We start from the raw sequence: 16763 nt of genomic DNA, 5'->3' as shown, positions 1-16763 counted from the left end.
TCCAGAGCTGCCAAGAGAACTGCCTGTGGAGTGCATCAAAGAGGCAGATGTCCCTCTGGGGAGAACCGTTTTCCACAACATGCTGGATTACTGTGATCTCCAACCAAAAGTGGAAATAGAGGAATGCTGCCAGAGAAGGAGGGCAAGTGGCACCCTACTAGTCCTTTTATTTTTAAATTATTAAAATATTCAAGGGGGGAGAAATATGAGAAAGGCAAAGGAGCATTTTATGAAGGAAAAATCCATTAAAAAAAAAATCTTGAAAGTTACAAGAATAAAGTTCATCAAGAAAAGTAATAGCTTTGGCAGACAGCATCATTTCTTTTCTACTTTCACAACTTGCTAGCAAAAAAATCAGCAGTTATTAAAGCTGAAGAATAAACATGGGCACTGACCATGGCTTGACAAACACAGAAACAAACCCTTAAAAAATTACAAACTTATCTTATTTTTTTTTAATGTAGACTGAATAGGTATTCATTCCTAGACACAGTTCACTCCTTAGTTAAAAGCAGCAGAGAGGAAAAATTATTCTGGTGAAATGAAGATGTTAATTTGGGGGGTTGCTGATCACTGCACAACAGTTATCCCTCTGCGTGCACTCTGAGAGCCTGTGCAAGGAGTTACCGTGTTTGCACCACATTAGTTTCCCAGAGAACGTGATCATTATCTACCACCTAATACATGACACTTTATATTAAAATACATTCCTGGCGTAACTTTTTTTCAATTTTATCATAAAATGCAATTTATTTAATATTACTTTTAAAAAGCTCCTAGAAGGCAATTATGAAAAAACAACAGCTTTAAAAATCTACTGAAAAAATGTTTCAAATATTACTGAGTCTCAAAACCAAAAGGAATACTTATTACAACTGAGGTCTGTGGTCTACCATAGCTCCTGATCTCAGATATGATACCTAGAACTTGGTAAATGCTGAGGTTTAGCAATGCTACATTTTTGTGAGAACATGCAGCTTATTATTTTTAACAAAAAAATTGGCCACCTCTGGCCGGAGTGTTGATCCTCTAAAAGTGTTGATGTCAGAGCTCTGGGTTGGGTTTTTTTTTGATCTCTCTATTTACACCACAAAATATGTATTGCCTTTTGCGGGGGAAAGCCCAAAGGAGAAAGCCAACTCCTAGGTGGGAGATGGCAGCTATCCCTGATGGAATGCATCTCATCATTACAGAAAGAAACAATGAGATAATACCGGTCATTGTATCTCCTGCTCAGGTATGACATCGTTTCATATTTTGTTATTCATATGGATAGGATCTACTGCAATCAAGTTTGGATCCATGCCTACGCAAGATCCCTCCTTACCACACCATGAATATGAACAAACAAACAAGCTACCATGCTAAATACTTTAGAAAAATGTAAATATTCCTTTAATAATTCAATTTAATAATTTAGTAAGCTAAGAGCATCCCTGGTGCCCAGTCCCTAAAGGGGACACAAGGCAGAGGTGTTCGCTGGCTCCCAAACTCTCATGTTGTATTTTCCAATGTGAACTAGTTAAAAATTATTCCTACCTGTACTTAGGAAAGGAAGAATTTACAGAGATTTAAAGAACTGAAGAGGAACTAAAAGAAGACCTTAGCAAAGAATGCAAATTCTCTTCCATACAGAAAGTACTCTGTTCTCAAAAGTATGGATAAAATGTATTAAAACATAAAAAATGGCATAGGGTTTTATATCAATTTTTCCTTATTTTCTATACCAACATAACAGAGATCTGGTTATTTGTTACAATCTTACTCATATAAATATTCCTATAGTTGCTTTTAATTATTACACACTGGTGGGAAAACTGGAAAAATTCTTCCTAAAACGAGGCACTTTGGCACATGGTGCCCACTGTGCTTCTCGCAAAGGACTTTTCAACAGAAAAGGTACAATGGAGATGTTTTTTGCTGTATCATCTCAGCCTGAAGTCCTGCTCAGAAAGCAGCAGCTGGACAAAATTTGATAACCTCTTCTAAAATATCCATTTCCTTTCAGTCTCAAGTGGTGTTCAGTCCACGATCAGGATGGATTTTGGACCAAAAAAAAAGTGTGATTTATTTATGGCCAGATACTTCCCAAGGCCAACCTTACTTTAAGAAACTTTAAAACTTCAGAAATTGGTGTGAAAAAAGTATGTAACTTCTTTCTTGAGCATGAAGAAAACAATAATGAATATTAAATATGCAAGATGTCTGGCTATTTTTAATAGTTATATACTGTGCAAAGTCAACATAAGACTCATTAAAATGGTAATGTAAAAATAACATTTTTGTCTTTGGCGTTTATGCTTTTTTAAAAAAGTAAAACCTGAGGCCATGAAATGGTATATAACAATAAGCCTGCTATCCACAGCCTCCATAATACAGAATCTTACCCTCATTGGTAGGGTCATAACTGTTGACTCAAACACAAGGGGGAATGAGCAACAAATACGAGGCATGTTGTAAAGCTGTATAAAGCAGCCTGAATCAAATGATGTGGATATCCTCTTTAGTACCCACATGCTAAATATCCAGGGATTCAGATGTCAAAAGCATGGTTTTACCCACTTTTTCTTTACGTGAGAGTAAAGGCTAGATGAGCGGGTTATCTATCCCTTCATAAAACATGGAAGATCTAATTTCATCCTGCAAGGTTCAAACAGATTAGGTAAATACATTATAACCCCATTTAGTCTAAAACACATCCCCCTAGAAATTCATTAATCCGTCCTTTCAGTACCATTGGACACCAGACAAAATCATTGGTAAAAGTATAAATAAAATATACCTGGACCCCTTGCTAAAATGCTGTACTAGAAAATGAAAACACAAGATGCACTTGCATATCAGGGGTAGTTTTGATTATTGCTGACCATATTAGAAAGCCATGTAATACATGATTTGCTAAGGAATATCCAAAGCTTGCTACAGGTAGATTTAATAACCTGGATAAGAACAGAGAATGTACTTAGTTACTTTACAGACATTAGTAAAGTGGGGGAAGCTACAAGCACATTTAAAGTCAGTAAAAGAATTCAGATTAATCTTCATAAATTGGAGAAACGTCCTGACAAGTAAAATGGAGTTCAACAAGGTCAATGAAAGTCTCCAAGTAGGAGGAACAATTGCCCAAATACAGAACAAGAATCAAGCAGTAAGGGAAGAAGTCATGATGTGAAGACAAGCATCGTACTGGGGGGAGCAAACAGAAGCGTGGTTTGTACAACATGAAGTGATCCTCTTTCTGTATTTAGCACTGAGAAGGCAGTTTTAGGCACAGTGCATCAGTAAAGATGTGGACCAATTATAAAAAGGACTACATAAAGGTTGCAATAACAAATGTCTACAAAAGGACAAGCTACAAGGAAAGGCTGAAGGAATCACAGTTGCTCAGTTTAAGAAAATTGCAGGAAAACATAATAGCGCCATTTAAGCCCAAAGAACTGCCTACCAAGTGAACCAAGATATAATTGCCATCGACGGGTGCAAGAGAAACTTCAGTTAAATAGAACTGTGTAAAGGGAAAGTCAAGTATTGGAACTAGTTATGGAGAAACGCTGAGAAAGCTCCCTCACACCAAAGATGAGATCAGACAACCATCAGTCAGGACTGAGGCAGGTGCAGTTGAACCCCTGGGCCAGGCACAGACTGAACGCTGTGATGTGCAGCTCTCCAAGACTCACCGACAGTCAGAACAGTTACAAAAAGAAGAGGCGAGAGGTCAAAGCAGAGTCATGCTAACCTTAAGGAAGAGGATGGGCATCTGCACTTCTGCAAGGAGCCTTTGTCCCGATCTGGCACCCTGCAGTACCAAGGAGATTCATTCACACCTTTCAGCTGCGTTTTGGCACAAACGATTCTGACACTGCCAGCACAATGATTTCTTCTGACTGTTGATTTAGATGCATGGATACAGCTAAATTTCTCTACAGCTTCAATTCCACTTGGCATTAGACTTCACTGGTGCAGTTGTGGACTCCTGTAGTGTCAGATGGACCTGTGAATGACTTCTTTCTCCTTCCTCAAAACAGTCCAACAAGTCTGTCTTGACTGCCTGTTCTTCTGCCTTCACCTCTTGCACAGGACACTACAGGTTTATTCGTTCACCTTTTCTGCTCAACAAGCTTAATAAACTAGGCTGTAGTTTGAGTACAGGGGGATAGAACTTGCTTTAGGATTTGGTTTTATAGTGGGGACTTAAAATATATGCTTACAAATTTATCAGTTAATTCCTGTGGGTTTAATTTTTTTTTTTTTCCAGATGACCTTAAAGCACTGCTATAGGCATATAAAGTGAAAATCTTAATCACATCGACAGAGAGACTATTTTCTATTTATAGTTTAATATTATAGAGACATCCATATTTTACTAATCATGATTAGATTAAAATGCATTCTCTGCTGGTTTTCAGTTTTCCAAATTTGGACATTTTTAGACTACTAACATGAAATTACCTTGAAGCACATCAATATTTAAGCAGGGAGAGTTTACCTTTTCTGGTGGGTGTATAATAAACAGTTTAACCATCATCTATATACAGGCTGTTTTATTCTCCATCTAAAGAGACAATCACCTTTTATCCTTTTCCTTTTTTCTTTGTTTCAGTGCTATTAGGAAACTATTCACAAGTGCAACCCCAAACAATACTATGCAGTAATTATGACTAGATGACAAAGAGATGCGAACAATTACTGAGCCCATTTTGAAACCCTACACTAATAAAGTCATTAGATGCTGCCCTTGCCATGAGCCTTCTAAAAGCTTCTGAAGTTACAAGAACACACAGCATTGTTCGTTAGGACAATCGCTGCTGGCAGAATGCAAACCTTGAGTTAAACCATGCTGCAAATTGATCTTGACATTCTGTTAAGACCGCCACTAAAATCAAAAGCAAAGGAGAAAAGGAGAAAATGAGCGGGTGGGATGTAATCATGAAACAGAAGGGTTCCCTCCTCACCTTCTTTCCTCTTCCTCCTCAAAACAAACCATACATAAAATGACAAACTCGCCTACTGTTTGAGAACCTTTATTTTTAAAACATTAATTAGACTTTTGACCTGTTTTTATTGAGTGGCACTGTATTGCTATTAAAGTAAATTAAATAAAATATTGCAAAATACAATAGAAAAGGTTTTCACACTGTTCTGTGAAACCTGTTAAGGATTTAGTGCCTAAAGAACACATCCAACAGTTTTGCAAGCAACATGCACAGAATCTACGGTCACTCCTGAAGAGGCAGTGAGAAATTAACTCCCCAAGTCCAGCTCTCACAGACCCCACACCTGCAATATATTTGCTGAAGGATCAAATAGGATTGGGGAGCTGGAGTAATATGGTCAACTGGTCTTCATCCAGGCATGCATCATTCAGTAGGTTAGTATTAAGGGTCAGCAACTGTGAATATGGCTAATTACTTGATGACGGAAATTGCAGGTGAAGACAACCTGCTGCTGAGAAGTGCTTTAGTCTATTAACTCTTTCCTAAGCTTAAGCAAAGTGAAAAACTATCATTTGAACATTAAAACTAACAAGTACCTGTCATCGGAGCTGAGAAAAGTTGGGAACACCTTGAAATACAGCGCCCAAGGGCAATGATATCAAAAGCCAAAAAGCTGCTACAGACATTCAAGTCACTGTTTCATGGTTTTGGCATTGCTTTGCGTGGGAAACATTATGTACATTGGAAATCTGTTAATGTTATGCATAATCTAAGCATGTAAATGCTGTGTGTACAAAGGCATGTGTACGTGTGTAGGTATATATGTAGGTATAGATATTCACTATGTATCTGTCCTGGATAAAAATTTATTACATTAATGTATATTAACGAATTAACAAATATAGTTAGGCATGTGCTTGTATACATATATATATACACCTCCCATAAACATGCACATAATTATATTAGAATAATGGTATTTAGTCAACTCTTTGAAGTCAGAAAGCGCCAGAACTATAGCTGCTCATGTCTGGTTCTTCTGCTCATCTATCCCATAACCTCTCTGGAAACCTGAGGAACTGTTTAGCGATGGCCCAATGCAGCTGGTGAGCTGCTGCAGCCACATGCTCAGACTGAAAGGTAGGGCCAGAATTGTCAACACCACCGCTGTCAAATACCACTGCTACTGCCCTGACACCTCCCATGAACGTATTTCTGCTGTTTGAAGCGGCATGGTAGATCTCCATAGCAAACAATGAAAAGGAAATGGTGATTTTCAAGCCCACGATTCACCCAAAATTGAATGGAATATAACAAAAATTTAAAAGATATACCTGTATCTTTGTGACTTTCATCCTCCTTTAACCATGGACAATATAAATTACAAGGATACTCCAAACAGCTGCTCACTAAACTATAGGTGATAAAGCTTTCCCATAGATTCCTTAACAGTATTACAGAAACACCATATTATTTTCCTAAATAGAGGCTATTTTATAATTTTGTGCCTTTTATTATGATTTTTTTTATTCTAGTAATGAAAAGATTCATAATTTGCAGCACTTAACCCAAAGTAATTGCTCCCTTTCCTGCTAACCTTCTATCAGAGGCAATTAAAAGCTGTGAAAGCTAAAAGAAAACATCCTCTTAACTGTATTAACTAGTGTCCTCCTTCAGTTTGACAAAGTAACAGTCCTGGGTGGCTGTAGTTTGAAATTTTTAAAAGTCTGACTCCCAAAGTCATAATGCTTATGTTCTTGCACTACTGCTGACAGTTACACCCTGGCACCTGCACCGCAGCATTTTACTTCTAGTCCTGCCTACAGAACTCTTCACCCTGTTGCAATGGGTGGTGAAGAACAAGTCTGCGAGATTCCAGCTGAAGAGTGCTAGTGTACAGTAATGCAGGATTCAAAGCACATCCCATCAGTGTCAGATGAGAACATATTAAAAATCAGGAAAAATGACAAGATTTTGGAGCTGGTTTTGTCCTACGGTGTTCAGGATGGTTCATTAATAAGAAAAATGGAAATGATTACTGAGACTGGTTTTGGAACAGAAGGACATCCATAGATGCCAGGACAGTAAAGAGGGAGAAAAAAAATCAGAATATTCAAGATTTTTTGGCTTGTATGAGGAAAGTATTTATATCGGTTTGAATTTATTCATACTATGCTACAGTACTGAAAACCTGTCTCTTGCTACTGACATTGAGGTGTCCCTACTGATGGCTGTAAAAGTGGGAGTGATTCCTCTGCCTTCTCACCCCAACTTTTCCACAAATAAGTTGCTCTCGGGCTACATCAGCATGCAAAAAGCAGTTCCTTTTGTTGCTGCCGTTGTCTTCTCACCATTCAGATAAAAACCTACGTGCTACAGTATTCACAGGGATACAGAACAGCTCCAAGACCACTGTCATTGTGTCACATAACAAAGGGTAGTAATTAAACAGAGGTACTGAGTATTTATTTATGGGAATGCCCACAGTGCACTGGCACTTTCCAAAGGGAGAAGGAAGCATCATGCCCCCTCTGAAGAAATCACAGTCTAAGGAGCAGGATGTGACACTAAACACAACTGAGAAATTATTCTAATTCAAGGCAGCGCGCCTTGTTTACCCCTCACTATTTTTTGACCTCACTGTTAATATGACAGTTTCTTTGTTGTTGTTAATAGACAGCAAAAAATGAAGGCTTAAAAACCCTATCGTACTGCACAATCGGTGACTAGGTTCATTGAGAATAGCTATAAAGCCTTAAACAAGCCCTTTATTTTGTGTTTTAAGAAGTGTCATAAGGAGTTAATAGGACACAGCTGTACAGGCTCTTTCTAATAAGCAGCTTCTGTCGCTTTGGTCACCACAGGTGTCTCTGTAACCTGCAAACTCTTATTACTAGTGTATCAAAGTTGTGCTACTTAATAGATTTCTTTAGTAAAACACAACAAAGCAATTACATGGCTGTTGATCGTCAGTCATAAAAAAACCCTCAAACACAGTTTTTCAAAAGAAACTACACTGCAATTTTTTGTCATTGTAAAATAAAAGAAACTAGAGAATTAAATAGAAAAGCAAACAATAGAACAGCAGGTAGTCAACTGAACTTAGCCACTACAGATGGTTTAGAAATAGTGTTTCCTTCTACACCAACTTGTGGGATAAAAGGAAAGGAGGAGGTTCCTTACTGCCATGAATGGCAATACCAAAAGACTTAAGCAACTTTCCAGTCTATGTATTTGGTCCCATAAAAGAACCTAGATGTTTCTTTTTGCTCTCGCTCTCTTTTCTTTTTTTAAAAACTTTTTATCTGGTTTTGCAACTGCTTATTTCCATAATCTTTGACTCTTCTCTAGAATAGCTTAAACTAGAAACATAGCTGCTGATGCGTCCAGTGACAAAATGCAGGAGGTCGTGAGGAATTCCTGTGAAACACAAGTGTTATTTAAAAAGTGTATTACAGAAAGAGATTGCTGTTCTCCATGTCCACTTTCAGTAAAGAAATATGAACTATAATTTACATATTTAAGGTAAGAAACACATGAATGCTCTATTCTAGCAAGCCACAAAAGATAAATATGTACTTTTAATTGTTCAATAATCAATCTAATTGTGGGAAAAAGTGGCAAACTTATCCAGTCCAAATGACTGGTGCATCTTTTGTTAAATGTTAGAGTAATTCTCTTATAGTAACATACAGAAGCCATTATCCTGGCAAGCCATCATCTTCTGTGTAAGTAAAGGTGATGAAATAAGGCCCATGTTGGAAAAACCAAACAAGTCTGATTTCTAAATAAAATAAACGTAGTAACATTATTTTCAATAGATTATGATCAACTGATAAATAACTAAAGAAGAGAGGGGTCTTAATACAAAGGTAAGAAAATTTGTTGGTGACACACAGAAGATGTAGAAGGAAGTGGAATCTATAGTTCTTTAATTTCTTTACTCATCAGCAAAATGCTAGCCCCTCTTAGACATAGGAGAGCTTTTAATATTAAAACCTATCAAAACATCTGAACGTTACCAAAGAAACGTTCTGTAAGAAAAATGTAGCTCAAAAAGGTTCATATGAATTGCAAGCTTTTAATTTTTCGCACAATCTGTTTTTAGTATTAATCAAATGTGGGGGTTTTTGTAAGATTTTCATTAAAAGTAGTTATCCCAGACAGTTCTAATGCAGTTACATGTATGTCCATACAATTAATTATGGCACTGCAATGCAAAACTGTCAAGACACGTTCCTAGAACTACGTTTGCAAAATAAACTCAGAAAAAAGAGAGGAAGTAATTTCTTCGACTACTTTTTCCTGCACAGGAATAAGTCATCACTTTGTAATGAAAACAAGGATGGTCCAATTCTCAGTGAATGTCAGCCAGCACAGCTACATTGATCAGCTAAGAACGAACATGAAGTTTTTAGTTGAAATAAAGATCACACAACAAAAGATTTGATACACAGAGATAAGGGTCTTCCTTGGCAGAAAGGCTGCTCCACTCACAGTCCAAGGAGTCTTACCTTGCTCTGTTTGCTTCTTTTGTCATGTCCCATGCCCAGGTTATGAAATTCTGACTCAGATAGGAGACAATAGATTCAGCACAAAGCATTTGTGAGCAGAAGACATTGGTTAGTACACTTTCATCATGGTGGAGGTAGATAGCAAGAAGCTTTCTCTGAAAAGACATGAGAAAAAAAAAAAATCTGTGAAAACTTACTCAGGCTATTTAGTAATTTAAAATTACTGCTGCAGATTTCTGTGTTCGTACACCCTAGGGTGCTGAGTATCTCAACATGCACACACAGGGGGGAAAAAAACCCAGTAGATTGCAAGTCAAATGGTCTATCCCTCCAGATCTGTAAGTCTTCTCAGTGTTTCCTAATATTTTATACATGATTACATATGCTTAGAACATGAAAATAACAACTTTTGAATGAAAACCAAAAACCTTATAACAGACTTAGCTTAAGAAATGGGTGAACTTTTTTGGCTTGCTGCCCAATAAAAATAACATTTGGAACAATTCCCCAAGCAAGGAACACACCGCTTGATACAACAGCACCTATGATACAATTATAAACAACCAGCAAAAATGACAGCATATTGTTATTACCCCATCTGTAGCCAAATAAAGAGGAAAATGAGTAAGTAACAATACAGCTGCCTACAGTCCCAAAGCTTGTGACGCTACATGCTGGATGTTTTGGCAGCTCTCCATCCAGCCGTGTGATGTGGGGAGGCCCACAACACCTCAGACTCTCACCTACTTCGTAAGTTGATGTGTAGCTGGCCAAAAAGGCCACATGTCAGCCCAGCTGGCTACATCTTTAGTAGAGCTGAGGAGTAAGGTAGCCACCCCACACTGCGAATGTGTGAGACGCGAGGGAAGGGACATGGGAGACATGGATCAAAACCCACTTTGAGTTTGTGAGTGGTGATGTATCTCATCATAGCTACCATGTTAGTGAAGACTAGATGTTGAGGATGATGTTTGTGGCCTCTTGAAACAAAATATCCCATGCTGTGTTCTGAAACCCCATCAAGTAATATCCGAGCTTCACTGACAGCAGCATAGAGCTGTGTTGCGTCCCCACGACAATCTCAGACCACCTTTTGGAAAGTGAGTCCGTGTGAACATAAATACAGAAAGTAGACTGAGAAAAATACAGGGAAAGTATGAGCTCATTGAAAGCCACGATCCTGTATCTGGCATTCAATGAATTATAAATACCATTCAAAAATTTACAACTTTCCCCCATACACGTATATATCATTTACTTTATTTTAAAATCCTACTTGAACATAACTGTTGAGACAATATGGTAAATGCCATTTTCAGACTTTTATTTAAAGCCATTTCAAATCTCTTCATCAGAAGTAACACTCAACATTAGGTATTGGCGTGTATTGATATAGCAAGACATGGGATGCCATTGTGAGACAAGCTGTCTTTGTAAAAAAACCTGTACTGCTATCACCTCATATACTGGCTTTGGATAAAACTTAATGACTGTTTATAAAAAGAAGAATACATTTGAACATTAGACTTTGGGAAAGGGATTAGTAATCTGCATTAATGTTTGTCTAATTTAATTTAAATGTTCTTCAGAACCACGTACACATGTGCCAGGAAGGACCACTAATAAGCCCAACATGCAGAGATCCATATAAGTGCAGCCAACAATGTTGACTGAAACTAAACTTGAAAATCCAGGGCATTGATGCACAATATCAAGCAATAAAACAGCATTTCTGTGGTGATATTTAATTTAAAAAGAAGAAAGAGGCAGGGGAAGATCAGGCACTGTCTGTTTTTGAGGATCAGCCATTCTGCATTTCAAAGCGTCGATCCCTGCAATATCCAGGTTACTGTGCTAGAATCTCGACTATTATATAGCAGTTGTAAGAGAGGGAGGGCAAAGATGTGTTTACTCAGTGATTAGGGCCTTAGAATAAGCCTCTAGCTCCTAGAGAGACAGCTCACCACTTATTCATTTGGACCAATTCACAAAGCCTAGAAAGATTAAACATCCATGCTGAGAAGACAAGCGAATGCAGACGGTGAAAAAGAAATAAAAATTCTTTAAAAACTCTGAGATGACTTCATTATTTTTTCCACAAGGAAACTTTAGGAAAGTGTTTAGTTAGAGAAAAACCCACATTGACCTCTCTCTAAACCCTTAATCTTTCCTTTGTGGTGGCACTGCTTTGTGGTAAGCGGATGGCTTTGCTCTCCTCTTTTCACTGGGAGCAGATAGAAAAAAAAGGCTCTTGAGAAACACTTTTACTTCCAAAGAAACAACCCCATGAAACTGTTAAATATGAGTTTCCATACAACAGAATGTTTCAAAATATGTACAGTTTTAGGCTTAAAGATTTAGGGACAAATTTTAGTAAACAGAACAGGCACATACACAATAGATGTTTACACTGAGCTACTTTACAAGTGAATGTAATTTTTGTTGCATCAACAAGCCTCACCACGCAAAGACTAAAATCCATCACATATAAAAGACTGTACTTGTGTCTGATAATTCATCCAAAATGTTAAAGTCAGGCATAAGCATACCGCTAGATCAAATGAAGAGGCAGCAGAAGGAATGAAGCATAGAAACATCATTTTGGAAAATCTTAGTGGAAGGTCTGGGATATTTTTTCCCTGGAAAAATGCATTATTGAAAAAGACTCACAGCTTGGAGTTTGTTGTTGTTGCTGCTGCTGTGTGGTTTTTGTTGTTTGCTTTTTTGGTTTGGTTTCGCATGGTAGTATATATATTTCTAAGCAGGTTTTTGTTGGGTTTATTTCAAGCCTTTGAAAAATCAGAGTAAATTCTAGGATTCTGTGATGACTAATACTGGGAATTTTTTAGTCATTACTAATAAAACAGACTTACTAAACTGCTGAACAGTCTGGGCTTCCATAAAAGAAGCATGCTAATGGAGCATGAGTCTGTTCTGTGTTGGATTTCTCAAAAATACGATGACTCGGGTTATATGCAGAGCATAAAATTTAACCAAGAAAAAAATCCAATGGGAAAGAAGTTTTACTAGGCATTATGAAGGCATGGGATATTGAAAAGATTCTAAGTACTGAAGAGCTGAGAATGGACTTCCAAAGGGCTTAGGACTTCAGTAACTTAAGCCATCAAAAGATGTATTTTTCAGGGTATGTGGATGTTGAAGATCGGGCAGTCATACAATGGAATTTTTGGAAGGTGCCTGGATTTACAAGCATACTAAGGAGTGTAAGTCTCACCAATGTCAATAACACTTACAGTCCTAAAAGCTTGAACTCTAAGCTCTAGGTTTCATTTTATTTCAGTGGAAAACAGGGTATAAGATAGAAGTGATAACTATTTTCAGCATCTTGGCTAATTACCTTAAAAAAATCCAGGCCTTGAGCATTTTTTTCTGCAACCTCTGTTGCATTCAGACTGCTTGAGACTCAGCCATGCCTCTGCTCCCTTGCCTCACACACCCCATGGATTTGCAGTGAAGCTCTGCCACCTTCTCCTGCCCGACCTGATCTGCTGATGGAGCATGCCTGGCACATGGCGCCCCAGAAGAAAACGCGGGCTGTGGATGGACACTGCACTGCAGCAGGGCAGCCCCCAAGAGGCACAGCCCTCCCAGCTGGAGCCTTCCACCACGAAACCTCACTGCTATATCATCCAAAGTACAGCAGCCTCCTGACACATGAACTGATGTACTTGAACAAGAGATCTAACGTGCACGCACACTCCCACGAGACAAACACATTAAAGATCTGTACTATATACCGAAACAGCTATGCCATCCACTTGCACATTTCTGTATTTTGAACTTCAGAAAAGTTAATGCACTTTGTACAAAGTTAGAAGAAATGAAGAAGTTGTCACTGAGGCAGAAACACACACAGATCTTCGTGAGACTAAATTGCTAATCATTGGGTAATGGGATATCCAAGCTTCTCAGCCAGTTCCTAATAATGTGAATAACTTCAATGCCTCAGAAGAATATGAACTTGAATGAGAAAGCAATACACTCAGAAGGGCCAGCAAAACCACAGACCTGAATAGTTATTTTTGAATCTCAGGTTTACAAATTTAAGTAATGACTAAGACAAAAATATTCATGATCTAACATCTACCAGAAGCATGAATGTTCTTTCAAGCTGGTAGGCTAATGAATCGAGATCTTAATTTTTCCTCTAGGTTTTTTGTAGTGAGAGCTAATTCAAATGAACAACGGGACACATTTGCACATCTCTATGCCTTTGAAGTGTACAGTCTGATCCACATGTCTAAGGTGATCTTGCAGATCATAGGATCAGCCTTCTTGGACACAGCTATCTATCATCCACAATCCTTTTCTTCCTAAGCAGAATGCAAACCTTTTCCATCACCAAGGCAAAACAGCTTTGAATTTATTCCACTTTGAAAAGGATCAAAGCAGGAACAGGGCAGATGGAGATACATAGGAAGCCTTGTCTGTGTATTACACATAGCAGAACAAAACCTGCTGAAGATAAGCTTTATTAAATTTCCCCACACCAGTCAAAAGGAGACAGACACCAAAAACAGACAGACAAGGAGCACTAACCAGCCTCTAGCCTTGTAAAAGAGGAACTGAACTAAACCGTACCCCACAAGTTCCTAAGGTGGGAGTGAGATGATCCCTGTAATCTTCAGATCTGGTCTTTTGCATTATACGTGGCATAAGACATCCCTAAACTAATTCCTAATTTAATCTTTCCATAGTTTTATCTTTCAGTAAAACATCTAGTCTCAAAAATCCAGTGACAGAGAATCCATATGAACCACGGTAAGCTGTTGAAATGGCAAACCACTCTCCCAGGTAAAGGTGTGTTTTATTTTAAGCTTGATTTAGTCTACTTTCATCTTCCAACTATTTGATCTATTATACTGTTGTATCTCTATTTCAATCAATTGAACTTGTAGTGATACCTTACACAATGCAAAGAATATACAGTAATTAAAACCAAACTCAAATACTATCTATAAATCATGGGCTTTGAAAATGGAGGAAGTGTAGAATGTGGCAGACAATTTTTAAAAACTTCCATTATTAAATAAGAAGTACAGAGGATGCTGAAGAGAGACCCATACCTAGGACTAACCTTTCAGATATGAAAGATGAAGCTGTTCTTCAGATATGAAGAATAAAGGGTGTGTAGGCACACAGAGAGACTACCAAACTGGTACACGTTGTAGCAAAAATTTCTAAACAGTTATTATCCACAAATAATTTAAGAATGAAAGGACACAACTGCTGTCCTTTCAGGCAAGAATGGAAATAAAATGTAGGTGACTAACATGGGTCTTAACTGGAATTTATGTACTGACATCTACCATAGTGTGGCTGCTTTACTATTCCTGAGAACCTAGAGTTATACTTCTATACCTGTCCCCTACAGTTTCAACCAGACCACGTAGATTAGTGTTCAGGTTATTTATGTTCAATTGGAATCCATAAAGTAGTAATTTGTCCATCTAGGACCCTCAGACAGCTCAAGTGCAGATGCATTTTCAAAGTACACCTAGGATACACAATATAATCAAACCCCTTATAAAATGTAGGAGTAGCAATCTGACTTGATTTGAAACATGCCTGGAGTCAAAGTAAAAGGTGATGTCAAGGTGCTCCTTGACATCACTCCACAGTATTTAGGGAATAAATGGGAGAACAAAACATGACAAAGACTAAACCAAAAAGCTGTTCTGCAATTGGAATTCAGCACCTCTCTCTATACAAGGTGGCATCTAAAAGATAGACTTCAAATTTCTTCTCTGATGAAACAAGACGACTGGAGATCACTCAGTGCTGCTTCTATAATGTGCTGTAACAGAAATTAGAATAACTGTGAATCTTTTTTCTGCATTACATTCAGCATGAACTTAATTAGCTGAAATAATAACGAGGGACAGTTTTCTGAGTTACACAGATAAAAATGATACTGCAGAAGGCCCTGTATGAAGGAATATTCTGCTGCCACTGGGAGAGGAAGCTTTTATTTGAACATGCCAAATCACGGAAAGAGAACACTTTCTTCTAGTATTCAGAAAATGAAATACCCATATGTGAGAGGGATGGTGCTGCCACTAAACTGAACCTAAAAGACAGAATTCAAGAAGAAGAACACAAGGTTCATTTTCAGTATGCAGGAATATATATTGAGGTGACAATACCAATCTGTGCTAAGAGAGATGTTTCACATATTTATTAAAAGTCAGTGGACAAAAAGGTTGAGAGAGGAGCAGGAGGTGATCCGATAGAGGTATATAAAGATAAGAGCTCCTGAAAAGGTAAAGCAGATGTCTATGTTTTCTCATAATAAAAGAGTAGCAACCACCTATAAAAATGAAAAAGGCAAACAAGTTCCAGTAAAATAAAATAGTTTCGTATTATTCAAGTAAAGAGCTTGGTGACATTCAATATAGTGATTAAGATCTTGTATGAATAACACAGGGAATCCACAAACTGCCTTCAGTCACAAAGAAACCTTCCCCAAACATCTTATTCAAAACTGTGCATTATAAGATTTCTTACATGGCATCTGGTTTAGGTATTTCTAAGACAGCGTAGTTACCTGAGCAATAGTAAGATTGTTCTTCATGAAGTAATATAACAGAGAAATGCTTCTTTCCAATTTGCACAATAAGTAGAGGAAGAGGTGGTCATTGATGACAGCCAGCATGGCTTCACTAAGGGCAAACTGCACCTGATGAATTTGGTGGCCTTCCCTTGATGGGGTTACAGCACTGGTGGATGAGGGAAGAGCAAGTGACATCATCTACCTGGACTTCTGCAAAGCATCTGACACTGTCCCTCACGACATCCTTGTCTCTAAATCAGAGAAACATGGGTTGGGCAGATGGAGCACTCGGTGGAGAAGGAATTGGCTGGATGGTCACACTCAAAGAGTTGTGGTCAATGGCTCAATGTCCAAGTGGAGAGCAGTGACGAGTGGTGTTCCTCAGGGGTCAGTGTTGGGGCCAGCGCTGTTTAACATCTTTGTTGGTGACACGGACAGTGGGATCGAGGCACCCTCAGCAAGTTCACCGACCACACCGAGCTGTGTGGTGCGATCGACAGGCTGGAGGGAAGGGATGGCATCCAGGGGGACCTGGACAGGCTGGAGAGGTGGGCCCGGGCAAACCTCATGGAGTTCAACAAGGCCAAGGGCAAGGTCCTGCCCATGGGTCGGGGCAATCCCAAGCACAAATACAGGCTGGGCGAGGAGTGGGTTGAGAGCAGCCCTGAGGAGAGGGACGTGGAGGTGTTAGGGGATGGAAAACTGACTATGAGCCAGCAAGGTGTGCTTGCAGCCCAGAAA

The 16763-nt window shown here is 38.5% G+C and overlaps 1 protein-coding gene across 1 annotated transcript in view; it reads right to left on the bottom strand.

Moving 5' to 3' along the window:
- The window catches only part of FAF1 (Fas associated factor 1), a 155146-nt gene that overhangs the window by 37406 nt on the left and 100977 nt on the right, over nt 1–16763 (bottom strand). Inside the window, exon 13 of the mRNA XM_026853882.1 lies at nt 9449–9603. Within this exon, the coding sequence (XP_026709683.1) occupies nt 9449–9603 (155 nt within the window). The remainder of the gene's footprint in view (nt 1–9448; nt 9604–16763) is intronic.

This window comes from Athene cunicularia (assembly GCF_003259725.1).
Source record: "Athene cunicularia isolate RWA chromosome 8 unlocalized genomic scaffold, athCun1 chr8_part1, whole genome shotgun sequence".
Taxonomy (NCBI): domain Eukaryota; kingdom Metazoa; phylum Chordata; class Aves; order Strigiformes; family Strigidae; genus Athene; species Athene cunicularia.
This window is presented reverse-complemented; position numbering and strand designations above follow the sequence as displayed.